The 16,053-nt window shown below is 35.2% G+C and overlaps 1 protein-coding gene across 1 annotated transcript; it reads left to right on the top strand.

The window, feature by feature from the left end:
• Window positions 1–3,119: 3,119 nt before the first annotated feature.
• On the top strand, window positions 3,120–14,233 carry camk1gb (calcium/calmodulin-dependent protein kinase IGb). Its single transcript, XM_015003386.2, has 13 exons — window positions 3,120–3,985; window positions 5,726–5,828; window positions 9,040–9,165; window positions 9,248–9,322; window positions 9,413–9,551; window positions 9,841–9,964; window positions 10,050–10,125; window positions 11,045–11,157; window positions 11,252–11,330; window positions 11,418–11,505; window positions 12,228–12,577; window positions 13,290–13,385; window positions 14,109–14,233. The coding sequence occupies exons 2-12, from the start codon at window positions 5,743–5,745 to the stop codon at window positions 13,345–13,347; spliced, it is 1,314 nt and encodes a 437-aa protein (XP_014858872.1). The 5' UTR covers window positions 3,120–3,985; window positions 5,726–5,742; the 3' UTR covers window positions 13,348–13,385; window positions 14,109–14,233.
• Window positions 14,234–16,053: the final 1,820 nt, after the last annotated feature.

The following is a 16,053-nucleotide window of genomic DNA, read 5'->3' as shown; positions in this document are numbered from 1 at the left end:
GTCAACAGTGAAACATGCAGTAATAATGAAAAATGTTACAATCTCCTTTTATTATTTCAGGAACAATTTAAATTATGTAAGGCCTTTGATCCATTTAGTGTAATCCTGTGGCCATTAATTTAGCCACGGGGAAACTGAAGAGCTGCAGGTGGTTTACATCACAGAAATGACATAATGAAAGGTTGAATCTTAGATAACGCCTGGTGGGGATTAACGTGCTGCTGGAAGGACAGCGCGGCTCTAATCACACACTTAAAAAGCAAAACAGTGGCAAATTACACTCAGAAAATTACATTTTGGATATTTCTGCTTAGTTTAACTTAAATAAGAACTTTTGTTTTTACACTGATGAATAATTACAGAAGAAAAAACAACAGGAAATCTACAACAGAATGTCAATAACTTGTTTTCAACTTGGCAACCAATAAATAGCACATTATCTCAAACAAAACTGCTACTCAGTCGCATTTCTGTTGAACCCTGTGTAATAGTGTTTAATTCAAAATGTTTCACATATTTGATGTTTTGATATTTTTAGGACTTTACAGAGTAAACAGCTGTGATTTAACTTGACTGGAGGAACCGACACGGCTTACAGGAACATATTTATAATTAAACATCAGAAAACCAAGATCAATTCATGATATTTTTTATTTAGTTGCGAAATTTTCTATTAGTGTTACTCACTGAGAAAATGGCAAAATGAAATTGGTCTGAGGCAAAACACAACATTTTCACAGGAGCTTTATTTATGCATTTTTATGAAGAAAGATTTATGTTTTGTTTTCTTATTTACCTGTAGTTTATAGACTATTTTGAGCTGTAAAACTTATGTAAGCTCCTGTCCTGCCGACATGATGGCTCCTCAAAAAAAAATCACTTGAAACACCTAAAATAGCAGATGACCACAATAACCTCTTTAGCCAGTATCCATGGCAACATAAAAGCGATAATCACTTTGTTCGTATTTTGTCTCTTTTTGCATCAGATGGATTCAGTTCAGGTAGCCGAGTCCATCAGAATCCCTTCATTCGTTTGTTTTGAGCTTTTACAAACATCTTAAACATAAATGAACAAAGAAAACAATAACATAATATTGTTATTATCCAAAACAGGACAGATGTTTTGGGGATTTTATAGATCCAACTTCTGCAAGTTTTCTTAACCAGTTTAACACAGGAGTCTGCAACCTGGACCAACTGCACTTCATAACATTGACTAAATCAATAAAAAACAGTTTCTTTAATATAGATATAATGACAAATGCAGGAGTTCAACAGTATTTTGTCTTTTTTTCTGGAATATTTGCACTTAATGTCCACAAAGAATGACTCTAAGGTACTATCATCCTTTCACATCTGTTTTTTTTTTTGTTTTGTTTTTGCATTTTCTGCCTCAGAAAAAAATAATATTCGTCCTTTTTTTATTTTTCCTTTATTTTAAATCCTAAAAAATAAACTTAATGGTGGTTCTTTAAAAATTAAAATACATTTCCTAAAGTTGATATTATGTCTAATTTTATAAGTTTGTTCTTTGTATTTTTGGTTTTGCACTTTCTTTCTCAGAAAAAATAGAATATTCATCCTTTTTTATGTTTTCTTTATTTTAAGTCCTGAAAAACGAAACATAGTGGTGGTTCCTTAAAAATTACAGCAAATTTCCTTAAGTGGACATTTGTCTAAATTTATTAGTTGACATTTTTCAAAACGCTATGTGACATTTGCAGCTCTAAAGGAGTTTTATTTGTTTTTCCTGAGAACAAAGTGATTCTTAAAGGTTGCAGATCCCTGGTCTAAAAGAAGTCTGCAGGGTCTGCTGTGAATAATCTCAGTTTCCAATAAAGAGATTAAAAATAACCTCATAATTGTTCCCAGTCTGAGCATTCGGCAGGTCATTGCTGATACATTTCCATCTAGCTGCAGCATTACCTCATGTTTTATATGGAAAACATAAGAGCAAACTTATGTTGTTGCTTCTGAATTTCAGATTTTTACATAAACTTCTTTGTTTCATCATGTCGTAAAATTAAAACCAAAAAAGAGCACAGTTTGTCTTTATCACTAAACATAGCAGCACATCTGCATGTACCCAGGATCTCTCTTCTCAGATGCATCATTTAATTTAAGCTCAATAAAGACTTACTGCATCGTGTACAGACAGTGGTAATGTTTACCAGCCGTAATACGTGACCAGAGGGGACCATCTGCATGGTCTGCACAACATGTCCTCTGTCCCTGCTGCACGCCTGTTCGTACGGCAAGTGGCAAGAGCACCTGATGCAGATTAATACATAAGCCTGTTAAAGGTTGCCCTGAAGTCGAGTATACCGCAGCATACCGCAATAATCCAAAGCCCTATAGCTAAAGGACGCTGACCTACTGTACATTATCTGTGAAAGTGATATCAACCCCAGAGGCTGTGAAGGAACTGTTTGTACCCATATAATGGATCTGATTCCTCTAGGATGGTAAAATTAAAAAGTAGTAAAAAGTAAATAAGAATAAAAAACATTTGGTAAAAATCCTTCTGAAGTACTGAGTAACTGATCAAATTATCAATCATTTAACATTTAAATATTACATCATCAGATGGATCAAAATATAAAGTTAAGGGGAAATTTTGGTATTAAAGGACCAAAATAACAATAATTCACATAAGTAACCAAAAAAAATAACCAAATCAGCCAACCAAATTAGTTTTTTTTCCAATATAAAACTTATCAAACAAAAACTGCAGTTGTGTGTCTGTGCGTGGTGAATTTTGGCTAAAACATATTTGCTCCCCAACGCAACGTTTACACCTGAAAATGGCTGCTAACAGATGTGCAATTATACAACCACAAATCTTTGAAAAGCAACAGTAGAACCTCCTGCACATCCAACAAGAACGCAGCAAGTAGTTTCTGGAGTGTAAGTCAACAACAAAACACTTGCTTTTACTGAAGTCACTGTTTTTGCTGTATGTACGGCGCATACAGCATTAAAACCAGCTGATGAAACGTGTTGGAGCTCCACTTGTGTTGCTAGATAACAGGTGGGGCTTACCAATCAGGAGGTTTTTGAAATGGCTCATTTTCCAGACACCAAAAATACGGTCCGATGTTGTTGTTGCTGTTTTATGTGCTTGGGATGTTTTTAGAAGCAACTGTGAACTAAATAAAAAGTATAAAATTGTGCAAAATGTGAATTTTGTATAATAGTTCTGCTTTTGAATGTATCAAATTTAGCTCACCTCTCTCTCCCTCTACAGCTTCAACCACTCAGAAGACTTTATTGTGAATACTAAGGCTAGTTATTGAAGGCTAGTTATCTAAGGCTAGTTAGCATAGCCATCGATGGCAGCAGAAAAACAGTTTTCCTGTAATGATGAGTTGTTTCTCTGCCATTACCACATTCAGCAGAGTTCATGAAGTTGATTGACAGCGCTAAGCCCCGCCTCCTGGTTCTGATTGGTTGTTTTTGGTTGCAAGGTGCATTTCTTCCGACGGCAATAGCAGCACAGAGAGAGGGTAGAGGAGATCGATCTTTTACAGATTATCTATGGTGTAAAATGTAAACTTGTTTTTTTTTTTACTGCATCTTTAAATATTTAAACGCACCTGACCAATGTCTCTTTATACTCTATTTAATAATAAAGCTATTTGCTATTCCCGACAGTTCAAAAATATCGTAAGGTTTATTATTATTATTATTATTATTATTATTATTATTATTATTGTTGTTGTTGTTGTTGTTGTTGTTGTTGTTGTTGTTGTTGTCCATTTGCTGCAGGTTTGTTCCGCTGCTGCAGGCAGATGAATGATGCGGCTGCAGCCAGGTGATCCGCTCTCAGTCTGAATGAGAAGCCCCGCCCCTTCCGGGTTCTGTCCACGGGGATGCAATAATCCCCGACGTGACAACGGTTATTTGAGCGCTGCTTCACTCAGTAATCTGTGCAGACCCCGCAGGAGAGCCAGTCACAGCTCTTTATCGTGCAGAGCATCTCGGTGAGTCTCAGCTGTTTGATGCTTCATTTGTCTTATGCGAACAGCTTGTTTAGATTAATAATTGACAATATCTTCTATTTGTTGTTCTGCTTTTTTGTTTTTTCTGTCATGGGTTCAAACCTGAGCTGAATGTCTGATGATTCATTTGTGTCGCAGAGATTTTTTATTTTTTTCCACGGATGCTGCAGCTACTTCGGCTCCTCTGCTGGTGCATGAATGCATCATCCAGTCTCAGATAGCAGAAAGCATTTTCTCTTGTTTTCTGTCACGACAGAATAATAGCAACAGAAATTAAACGGGAGCAGAAATTATCTCTTTTGTTAAACTGCAACTTGTTGCATGTTTTTGACTTTTAGAAATCGCTTTTGTTTTTTTGTTGTCTTTGCTGCAGGATCTGCGTCATGTAATGAAATGAAAACTGAATCTACTCTAAAACTCTCATTCATTTCAACGTTAAAGTTTAATACATTTAACTGAACTTATTGAGACACTCCATAAGAAGAAACTAGGCTTCACTAACAAATTCTGCAGCCGTTTTTGGAGCATCTGACTCAGTGAAAGGTTGATCCAAATGCCCCCTCTGTTTCTTTGTATGTCATTTTTGCCTTTATAAAGCGGTAGTACCGTTATAAGATGTAAATCCGTGCAGTATAACGAGTTTCTTAGATAATTTCCCTCACAAGCTGTTTTATTTTTTTTGTTTGTTTGTTTTCACTTTGTTTTATTAGTGTCAGTATATGCGTTTTTCTTTCGTCAGCAATCTATTAAATATATATATATTCTCCTTTCAATATTGTCACCTTCCTAAAATAACAGTCTAAGTAATTTTTTGTCAAAAGTGATTTATTTTATTTTTATAAAAATAAAATTGTTTGCCTAAATTAAAGAAGAGGTGGTGTTTTGTTTTTGTCTTTTATTTAACAATAACACATCTGGCAAAAAAAAAAATATATATATATATATATATATATATATATATATTTGTTTGTTTATTTCAGGCAGACAATAAAAAGTAACAAAATAAAACAAATAATAAAACAAATCATGCCAACTGACATGCAATTTTACATGACTTGTTCCAAAAGAAACAGGTAGAAGATGCAATATCTCATGACTTCCTGTCCCTCTAAAATGACTCAGGTTATTAATTTTAGTGATATGTTTGATTCCTGTATGTTTCATTAGGCCTGAAGGTATTTCAGGGTGTCACCTGTGAGACGGTCAGGTCTCCAGATCAGGAGTTTTTAATCCCTTATATAAGAGGAAAGAGGACAAGAAACAAAGTGGGTAACCTGCTCATTTAAACTTCTCCTAATCCTTCTTGGAACCTCCAGTTTTAATGGCTTCTTCCCCAGCTCAGATTTAATCCTTCCAGGTCTTGATCTGGTTATTTCCTCAAGATCTGATTTTATTCTCATCATTCGGTTTTGCTTTTATTCCCTTTGTGAAGTTGCTGCACAGATGTGAGCTGAATAAACTGGCTTCTGATCAGATTATTGGGCGAACCCTTAGTCTGCTGCTGTCAGACAGTCTGAGCTTTGCGGCAGACGCATCAACCTTCACAACTGCTTCGTCATACCTGCAGTAATCCCACATGACTGTCTGGACGTATGATTATTATATCACGATGGAGGAGTCAACACGCTGAGCAGGCGTCGCTGCCCACGCAGCACTTTGATATCCGTGGAGCTTCGCTGTGCGCTGACCTCTTGTCTTGTGTCTTCTGTTTCCCCCTGAAAGAAATCCCCGCCGCAGACATGGGGCGCCAGGAGGGCGACTACGCGTGGAAGAAGAACACGGAAAACATCCAGGAGATTTTCGAATTCATAGAAGAGTTGGGATCGTAAGTACTTCGCTCATCTGTCTGTCTCTTGTTGTTTGAAATGTTCTGCACAGCTGGAGATGGAGCAGATTAGTGGTTTGATTGGATTGACCTAAGGAGGCCTGCTTCGTTAAAGTTTTAGTTTCCTGTCTGATGAGGCAGAGACAAAGTTCATTCACTAAAACTGGGACCTCTCTATTGGTATTTTTCGTAAAAAACTAGTGAAAAAAATGGAGATGTGCCGCTCAAATAATCTTTCTTTTCATAAATAAAATCTAAAGCTTCATCTGTCTCATATTATCAGAAATCAGGGGCAAAATTTACATTTTCATTCATGAATAAAACATAAATAATGCAGCTTGAGTATGAAAACTAAAGAGTTCAGAAATCAACATTTGGTGGAATAACCAGGAGGTTTTCAGTGGGTTTCAGTGCAGTGGGCTCTTCATTTTTTCCAGAGCTGTATCTATTTTAGATCATTTTTTCTGTATGTTCCACATGTTGCCTGATCAAAAGTGTCTATTTTTTACTTTTTGTCAAATTTTCATCTCCATAAATAATCCTAAATGTGAAAAACTCATCTTTAAAATTATTTATATTAATGTGAACATATATAGATGCTCCTGACATAAACACTGGTTTTCTAATCACTTTGTGGTGATAATAATAAATATAAATTAAGTATTTATACATGAATAAAGACACAGAAACAGACTAAAATATAAAGCATTAGCTGTAATTCCTCCTGCTGAAGTCATCGCTCTGCAACTTGTTGCTCCACTCTGTGCAGACGGTTCTTAATCTCATCTGCTGGCCTGATTTCTTTCCCATCAGAGGTGATAATCAGCAAGCTGAGCATCTTAATAACAACACATATAAAAAAGACAAATCTAAGGTGCTGCCAAACTGAAAACACAATCTTCTAGAGAACTCTGTCGAGGGATTTTGAGCTTCAAGCATCAGCAGTGATTAGACTGTGTTTTCCCTGCAGGGAATAGTGTGTGGCTCAGTTAGTCAAAAGCAATTACGTTTATTTCCCTGAACGGCTTGAAAAACAGGCTCAAGGTTTTGGTTATGTGGGCGAAGATTTATGGAAACCATAACATGCTAAACGTTTCTTCATTGGTTTATTAAAAAGAGGCACCAAAATTGTCTCTTTTTAAGTTCACTTTCAAGAGAAATTTAGCTTCCTTCACTACATTGTCATGAAAATCCATCAGAATTTAAAATGAAATAAAACACATTCTTAATTAATTAAGCTTAATTCATAATAGATGTTTTTATTTTGACAGTTTGCTGAAAAAAAAGATAAATTTTTTAAATTGTAGTACACACTTCAGTAATAATGTCGTGATTCATTGTGGTGTACCACAAGGTTATGTCGTCAGCTCTGAACCTTTTTTCTTATTGTTGTTGTTACACATAAATTATTGTTAGCATGAAATGTATTAGTTGCAAATGATGGAGAAGTCAAAAATGACATTTCATGAATAAATAAACAAAAAATTACAGCAAATTTTTTTTATATTTATATTTGGTGATAAGCAAAAAATAACATCAGTTTTATAATAAATTATATCGTCAGCATCCTAAAATAATGGCCCAAGTCATTTTATTTATTTATTTATTTTTGCAAAAAGTTATACATTTTGCCTAAATCATATTTTGGCAAAAAATTACTTTGGAAAGATGATGACATTCAAAATACACCAAAAACTTGTGGACAAAAAGCTCAAAAATACAGTTTGATTGTGAGACTTGAATCTTAAGTCTCTATTTTCTTTTTTTTATTTAAAAATGTTATATAGATTGTAAAAAGGTCTAAGTGTATTAAAATGCTTCTGCCTTTGCTTTTTGGGTGTTATTTGTGAATAAAAATGAATATAACATACATTCATTCGACTAAATGACATAAAATCCTGCCGTTGTATTAAAGGAAGCGTGGATTCTCTTGAGATCCAGCTTGATGAAGATGTTCTTGTTTATTTTGTCTCTAATGGTGCCTGAACATTTCTAGCTTTACCATTTGGTAATAAAAACAAACCAGGTCATAAAACTACAAATAACTACAGTCCAGATCAGCTGTGACCTTTTTTATTTTTTGTCTATATGAAAAGTGTGTCACGTCCTGAGCAGGTGGCGGCTTTATGATATCCTGTCTGCCTGAAAACCTTGACACCTGTCTGTGACCCGGCCCGCTCAGCATCTGCTCCTTAAGACGCCCCGCCGCCGCACATGCTCACCGTCTGACCTTTGGAGCCCTCAGCTGGCCACGGTTTCCGTTGCGTCAGGGATAAACGCTCTAATCCACCTGGAGGAACAACTATTCCCAGACTGCGGCTGAAGATAGCATGGGAACAGAACACAATAACAAGCTTCTGGCATGCGAATAGTTAAGCTGCAGAGTTCATCAGATCTTAACCTCATGATGATACTATTCTTTACTAGCTCCAGGAAACTCAAATCAGGACATTTTTACTCCAAGAAGAGGCATTAAAGAGAATAAATGAAACATTTCCTTTCTTTGTAACACAAAGAACATGCAAATAAATTTATTCAACCAAATATCTTGAGACTATGGATTTCCTTAATTTAAAAATGTTATTATGTTTACATTATTACCATTTAATTTACAATTTTTGTTGTCTTTAAAAACTGAAACTGTGTGAACTACTTTAAAGCAAATGTACATTTCAGTGAATTATGGAGTAAAATTATGGAATAGATAATGACTTGAAAAAATGCTCTACTTTAAATGAATCCAAAATACTTTTTAAGAAAAAAAACTATGTATTTCCAACTTGTATTCTTGATTTAATGTATGCAGAAAAGAAAAACATTTATTTGTCATGTTTACCACCAAAACCAACCACAAATTAAGAAAATATATATTTTCATTTCTCAAATATGTACTGCCTTTAGTTGGTCTGTCACAAAAAATCCAGGTTACATTTTGCAAGGAACTAAAGATTTAGTTGCCTAAAAGTGTTTTTTTGTTTGTTCTTTTCATTTCCAAAAGTAAAAATAATTTTCTACTGACTCATCTGAAGCTGCTGATGCATTAAATTAATCACACCCTACAAATGAATGTGTTTTAATTAACTTTCAAAATGTGAAAAAGCTTCTAGCAGACGAACAGGAAAGCAGGTTAATGACTATGTGACTATCGCATAAAGGAATATCTCATTTCCTCCACCGCTGATTGTCTTAAAGTCATGTGTGTCGTCAACAGAGGCGCATTCTCTGAGGTCTACATGGTGAGAGAGCGGAAGACCGGAAAGACGTTCGCCATGAAGTGTGTGAAGAAGAAAAAGAAGAGGGACATCAACCTGGAGAACGAGATAGCTGTGCTGAGAAAGTAAGTACTGTTCTATTAACCGTTCTTCAGCTGTTATAGAGCTAAAAATGTCTCATAAAATCCTGTTTGTTTTTTCAAACAGAATCCAACATGAGAATGTTGTAGGGATGGAAGATTTCTATGAAAGTCGGACGCATTACTACCTCATCATGCATCTGTGAGTTTTCCATTTGTGTGACGATCTAATCAGAGCTGCTAATGATGATGATGATGACTGAATTTTACCGGTGTGGATTTTCTGTGTCAGGGTTTCGGGCGGTGAGCTGTTCGACCGCATTCTGGACCGCGGCGTTTATTCAGAGAAGGACGCCAGCAGGGTGATCCAGCAGGTCCTGGAAGCCGTCAGCTACCTGCATCAAAACGGCATCGTGCATCGAGACCTCAAGGTGAAAAATCACATTCAGATTTTATTCATCTTACTTATATGAATTATTGATATATTGGTTCTTAAAATACCAAAATTTCCACATAACTTTATAATTTGGTCCACCTGATGATGCAATTTTTAAATGTTAAATGATTGATAATTTTACTTTTTTCCAAATACTTGATTAATCGATTAATCATCAGAATTATCATAAATAAATATCATAAATAATCATTAGTTGCAGCTCTAATTAGCCTTACAGCTACTTTAAGACGTTGAACAGATTTTGTGTGTTTGTTCCCTCCCAGCCAGAGAACATCCTCTATTACAGCCAGGAAGAAGACTCCAAGATCATGATCAGTGACTTCGGCCTGTCAAAGATGGCCGAGAGCGGCATCATGTCCACGGCGTGCGGCACCCCAGGTTACGTAGGTAAGGAAACGCTCTATAGGAAATTATCAGATACTAGAAATGTGACACAATATAAATTATTTTAACCTTTTCTTCTCTCTCTCAGCTCCTGAAGTTTTAGCACAGAAGCCCTACAGCAAGGCAGTCGACTGCTGGTCCATTGGCGTTATCACATACATCCTGTAAGTATCAATTAAAAATCGATTTTCACATTAAAGGCTGCTTGCTGCATCTGAGATCTGTTTTCCTAAATACTAAAATATTGATTAAGTGACGAAGAATGCCTTTAGGAGGTGAGAATATGCAATTATAATAAACATATGTTAATAGTAGATTAACAATAGCACCCTCTAGTGGACATTTACCTCCATAGAGCCGATATGCTGATTTAAATAGTAAAATTAGAAACACTGATCAACATATTTGATATGTATTGATCAGAGTTGAGTAGTAACTAGTTACATTTACTCAGTTGTATTTAATTCAGTAACTTTTTTGAAAAAAAAAAAACTTTTAGGAGTATTTTTTCACTATTTTACTATTAAGTATTGTTGCTGTTACTTGAGTTGCATATCTGGATTCTCCACCATCTGAAATAAAAACAAACATGTTTTAACCAAAAGTTCACCTGAACCAGACACACATCTGCAGTTTTTGATAAAATTTCAGAAGTTTTTTTATTGAAAGAAACTAATTTGGAAATTTTATCTTTTGCCAGATTTTGTTATTTTCTTTGTTACTTACATGAATTACTGTCATTAAAATACAAAAACTTCCACTTAGCTTTATATTTTGGTCTGTGTGATGATGTAATTTTTAAATAATAAATGAGCAGACTTTTCACTAAATACTTTTTTACTCTTACTTGTGTAATTTCCTGGATGGATACTTTTTACTTTTACTTGAGTAAAAATGTATTGAAGTAGTGCTACTCCTACTTGAGTATAATTTTTGAGTACTCTGATTTTGCTTGTTTCACAAATTGGTGACTTTCTATGATGTATAACACTTTGAATCTATTTGTTGCTGAAAGTTGATATACAAATAAACTTAAATTAAATTGAAAACAATAAATAACTAAATGCCCATGTTTCTTTGCAGACTCTGTGGTTATCCTCCTTTTTATGAAGAAAGTGAGACAAGACTATTTTCCAAGATCATGAAGGCTCAGTATGAGTTTGACTCACCATTTTGGGATGACATATCTGAATCTGGTAATTATATTCCCTTTTCATGCACACATCTCTCTCCTTATAGTGTTTTCTTGTCTTTTTTCCAATAAAGTAAGTGTCCCGTTTCCCTCTGCAGCCAAAGATTTCATCCGTAACATGATGCAGAAGAACCCCAGCATGCGCTACACCACAGACCAAGCTCTCAGACACCCCTGGTGAGTTGCATTCATCTGTTTTAGGTAACAGCCTAATCGCTACCTTGGAATAAATCTAAGCTTTCCATTGCGTTGTTCGTTCTCCAGGATAATCGGAAAGACGGCTCGGAGCCAAGACATCTACTACTCCGTCAGCGCTCAGATCCAGAAGAACTTCGCCCAGTCCAAGTGGAAGGTCAGTTCGCTCTCATTTCCTGGATTTAATGTGATGTAACTTCAAGTTTGGAGCCCATTAATCAGGTGTGCACCTAAATCCTTCCCGATTAAGGCCGGTTAAATAAGATGGGCTTATGGAAAAGTCACTAACTAATGATGAGGTACCAAACCAAATTGGATTGGTCCCCATTAGAAATTAGCTAAAACATATGCCAAGTTTATTTGTGTCGCACATTTCAGTTCATCATTAAAACATCACCAACTACAACATTTTCATTTGTCAAATTATATAATCAAAATTAAGAAAATACACATAAAATATGGAGATTATTGTTCTCTAAACAGGTTGCAAAATAGTGTTGTTTTTTTACATTAGTTGAATATAATTTTGTGTATATTCATAATAGAAATGTAGCTAATGTTCCGCAAACATAGAAAATCTTTTCAATTGCTTTTTTTCCATTACATAAGAAATGCAATTAAAATCACACGTGAATAAGTTAGTCATTATATCTGATATTAATCAAAATATTTCAGAGTTTTTTCTAGATTTTTTTTTTTACTTTTCAGATTCAGTATTTTTATCTTACATTGTCCATAAAAACCCCCCAATGTATTTTCATTGTATGGTCAGTGGATATTGGAGTGATGTGCTCCTATCTTTCTGGTTTTAGTGAAAAACCAGGAGGGTTTGCTGAAACGTTGTCTTGAATGTGATGTTTTTCCTTGCTCTCCATACAGCAAGCCTTCAACGCCACTGTAGCCATCAATCACATGAAGAAGCTGCAGCTGGCGCACACAGAGCTGGCCCTGCGGCAGGCCAGCGTCCCAGACATCAAAGTGGTCGACGTGTCTTCGCCAACAAAGAGCCGCAAACATCAGGATCCGGAAAAGCCAGAGACCAAGAAGGAAGACATCAACGGGAACATAAGCGAGACGCAGCACATGTCTCTGCCCCCGAGCCACGTCGATCTGAAGAACCACTTCCACCCACTGAAGGCCAGTCAGAGCCAGAACGCTGCGCAGCATGCGCCCACCATGGCCGAGCAGGGGAAGCACGTGTACCACTCAGAGCCCGCCAACCTGAACGGGTAGGCGTCAGGATCCAGTCATGGTTCTGGACTGTCTGACAGAAGCAAACATCTACAAAAAAGGAGCAGGCGTACATTTCTGCCAAAACATCTCAGAAATATTCTAGAAAAAACTTGGAAATTTATGAGTTTGAAAAGTTGAAAATTTGCTTCAAGAAACTCAGAAATTTTAAATTGATATCAGAAATTTACTAGAATCCCCTCCCTTCCCCCCCCAAAAAAATATATAATTTCTGAGTTTGAAAAGTCAAAAATTTGCTAGAAAGATTATCAGAATTTTTCATGAAAAACACCTGGAAATTTCCAAGCTGCAAAGGCTTGAATTTGCTAGAAAAAACTCTGAAATTTTTAGATTAATCTCAGATTTTTTTTTTAAACAACATGACGATTGTTTCAAAAAGAGCTTAAAAAGTCAAAAATTTGTGAGAAATTTTGTAGAAAAATTTTAGAAATTTTTTGTTGAACATTCTCGACTTTTGAAATTTCCATATTTTTCTAAAAAATTAACACCAAAATTTCTGAGTTTTTCCTAGGAAATTTTCAACTTTTCAAAGGCAAAATTTTTCTTGTCTTTTTCTGGAATATTTCTGAGATTCATCTCAAAATTTCAGAGATTTTTTTTGGCAGAAATGTACTCCACTGTTGTTTTTTTTATCTCCATTGCTCTTAAACACATCTGATGTGTGATAACGTTTCTTTGCTTTTTTTTCAGGTACGCTAAAAACCGGAATGGGAAGACTTTACAGACCGGAGTTTGCTCTATCATGTGAAAGCTGGATGAAGTTTTAATGGGTTAAAACTTTTTTTGGTGAGTAGAAAATCAAATATGATATAAATTGTGTTGCATTCTTTCACATTTTGTCACTTTACAAACAGCATGCATAATGTGTTTTGTTAATATTTTATGTGAAGTGTCTACACAAGTTTGTCTAAATTTTTCATATAGGTAAATCTAAAAAATCTAAAAAGAATCATGCTCACTGAGTCTAGGCTTTGACTGGACCATTCTAACACCTAATCATGCTTTGATCTAAAGCACACCAACAAACACTAAACACTCTGAATTTTGGCTATAACTAGCTCCAGGAAACTGATCCTCCACCCAAATTTAAAATCTTGGATCTCATTTGCTTTTTCCACACCTTTATAAATATATTTGAATTTTATTGGCCGAATCCAACTTCTCTGGGTTGTAAGTTCAGGTACAATTTGAGCTTTTTAAATGCTATCAGCTGCTTCCAGTTGTAAAAACAATGCCTGGTTGCTATGGTTACACTTTATAACAGATGTCTGAAAGTTAAAAAAGTAAAAGTAAAAACTCTTTCAGCTGCACAGCATCCAAATCCAGATGGAATAATCACCCATTTTTTTGAAAACCAAAGAAAGACAAACAAAGATCTCCTTGAGCTGCTCTGTGTTGGTTTATCACATGAAATCCTGATAAAATACACAAATTTGAGGCTATAAAGTGACAAAATGTGCATCTCAGTTCCAGCTCATACCAAAGATCTTGTGTTTCTGCCCTCTGCAGGTCAGTGCTGCTGTTCTGACTCGGTGTGACGCCGTCTTGTGTCAGCAGCTCCTCTCTGCTCAGAGTCAGAGGAGGTTGACCCCCAGTGGACCCGACCGGTCCGCACCATCAGTCTGTGGGGCTACTTGTCGGAAAGAGTGCCAATAAAAACTCAAACACTCACATTAAACCCTCCAAACATTTATCTAAGACACACATCCCCACTTTGCAGACACTGAGTTTCAAAGGACAGAACGGTGGATTGGAACAGAGAGTTCCTGATCTTTTTAAGGAAAGTCGACTTGTTTCCAGCTTTTTTTTAAAGGATCATTTGAGATCTGAAAAGCACAGACAGGAAGGAGACGACAACCTTCACAAACTTTTGTAAATAAATAAAAACCCACGTTGTTAATAAATCATTTTAAAGAAGTGCTTCTAGTAAACAACATTGATGTAAATTTATGTCTTTATTCTTCCTGTAAATGCTTTTCTTTGTGTGCTCAAGCTAATAAATCTCAGTATTTATGAATGTTGCAAGTATGATTAAAAATTGCCAATGCATAGCTCTTGCATGCCATCAGTGATTTAAAACCTAAATGTTCATTAACTGCTTAGTTAAAACACACTTTGTAATGTGATTTTTTTTTATTATTTTATTTTATTTTATTCAGTTTGGTGCAGTTTTATTGATCTTGTTTCCAGTATATTCTGAAGAAATCTGGTTGGCTCAGAAATAAAAGCTAAATGTGAAATTTATGTCATTCATCTACTTGAACTCATAAGTCAATAAAATATTAATTTACCAAAAATGTTTCTCAAATTGTTTTCTGTTTTTAACAGAGATATTTTAAAAAACTATATGAATAAATGAAAATATATTAGCAAAGATAAATAATAAAAATAATTTAAAATCTACATATAAGACATAAAATGAAATGTCTGAAATAGGCTAATTCTGAGCTGTTGAAATTAATTTCAACATTTTTAGTGACTAAAGTAAAGTAAGCACTGATTAAAGTGCTTAGAAATTTTCACTACGTATAACTTGATTCAGGTATAAGAAAAATTGTAAAATAGGCCAAAAGAATGAAAATCTAGTAGTGAAGATTTCATCATCCTCTAATCAAATGAATAGAGTATTTTTATATTAGGTATAAAAAGAGAATCAGCAAGAATATTTTTTAAACTAGGGTAAAAATAAAAACTGGCTTAAAAATACCTGAACTTTTTTATTAGAGCATTTATGTATGACTGATCAAAACTGCAAATAAATTTTTTTCTTACTGTATTTTCCTATCTTCAGAAACTCTTCAGCCATATTTGAACATTTTCACCTTTGACCTGATTTAGTGTCTCCAATTAAACTAACCTGAAAGCCAATTAGCAGGCAACACTTCATTAGATCAGATTACACTTAAGCGCCCAACACAGTTAGGATTAACAAAAGAGTGTTTAGCACGGCAGGTTTCAAAAAACGTGAATTACACTCAGCATAAAACGCATTTTCAGAAGCTCCAACAAAAAAAATCTCAAATTCAATGCATGTAAGCTTAACCAACTATATTTTAGGTTTATATACATTGATACGCTTGTCTGCATTTGCTCTATATCTAAAGAAACCTCTTGGATTAAAAAGGAAAAATCATCCTTTCATTTTTGAAATGCTGTAGATAAACATTCCAGTCAATCATTTTTATTTAAACAGGACATCCCACCCTTTTTCATCCAAACCCTCACTGAAAAGCCTCCTCACATCTGGACCCATTCCTCACCTAACCTAAAGACCGGCTTGATAAAGTCCAGTAGAGAGACAGACTGTCCATTCAAGCGCAGAAACGCAGCAAATTGGGGCAAAGGTCTCCAAACAGACTCAACCTTTTCCCGGCAGCTGCCACCTCAAATGCCCAGAATCCAAAGTCACTTTGTTTAAAGAGGAACATTTTGGACAGCGTAATCACAGAGAGAT

This window comes from Poecilia mexicana, unplaced genomic scaffold, assembly GCF_051168715.1.
Source record: "Poecilia mexicana isolate PSO_F unplaced genomic scaffold, ASM5116871v1 scaffold_7, whole genome shotgun sequence".
NCBI lineage: Eukaryota > Metazoa > Chordata > Actinopteri > Cyprinodontiformes > Poeciliidae > Poecilia > Poecilia mexicana.
The sequence above is the reverse complement of the archived record's forward strand: the minus strand, read 5'-3'. Positions and strand labels throughout refer to the sequence as shown.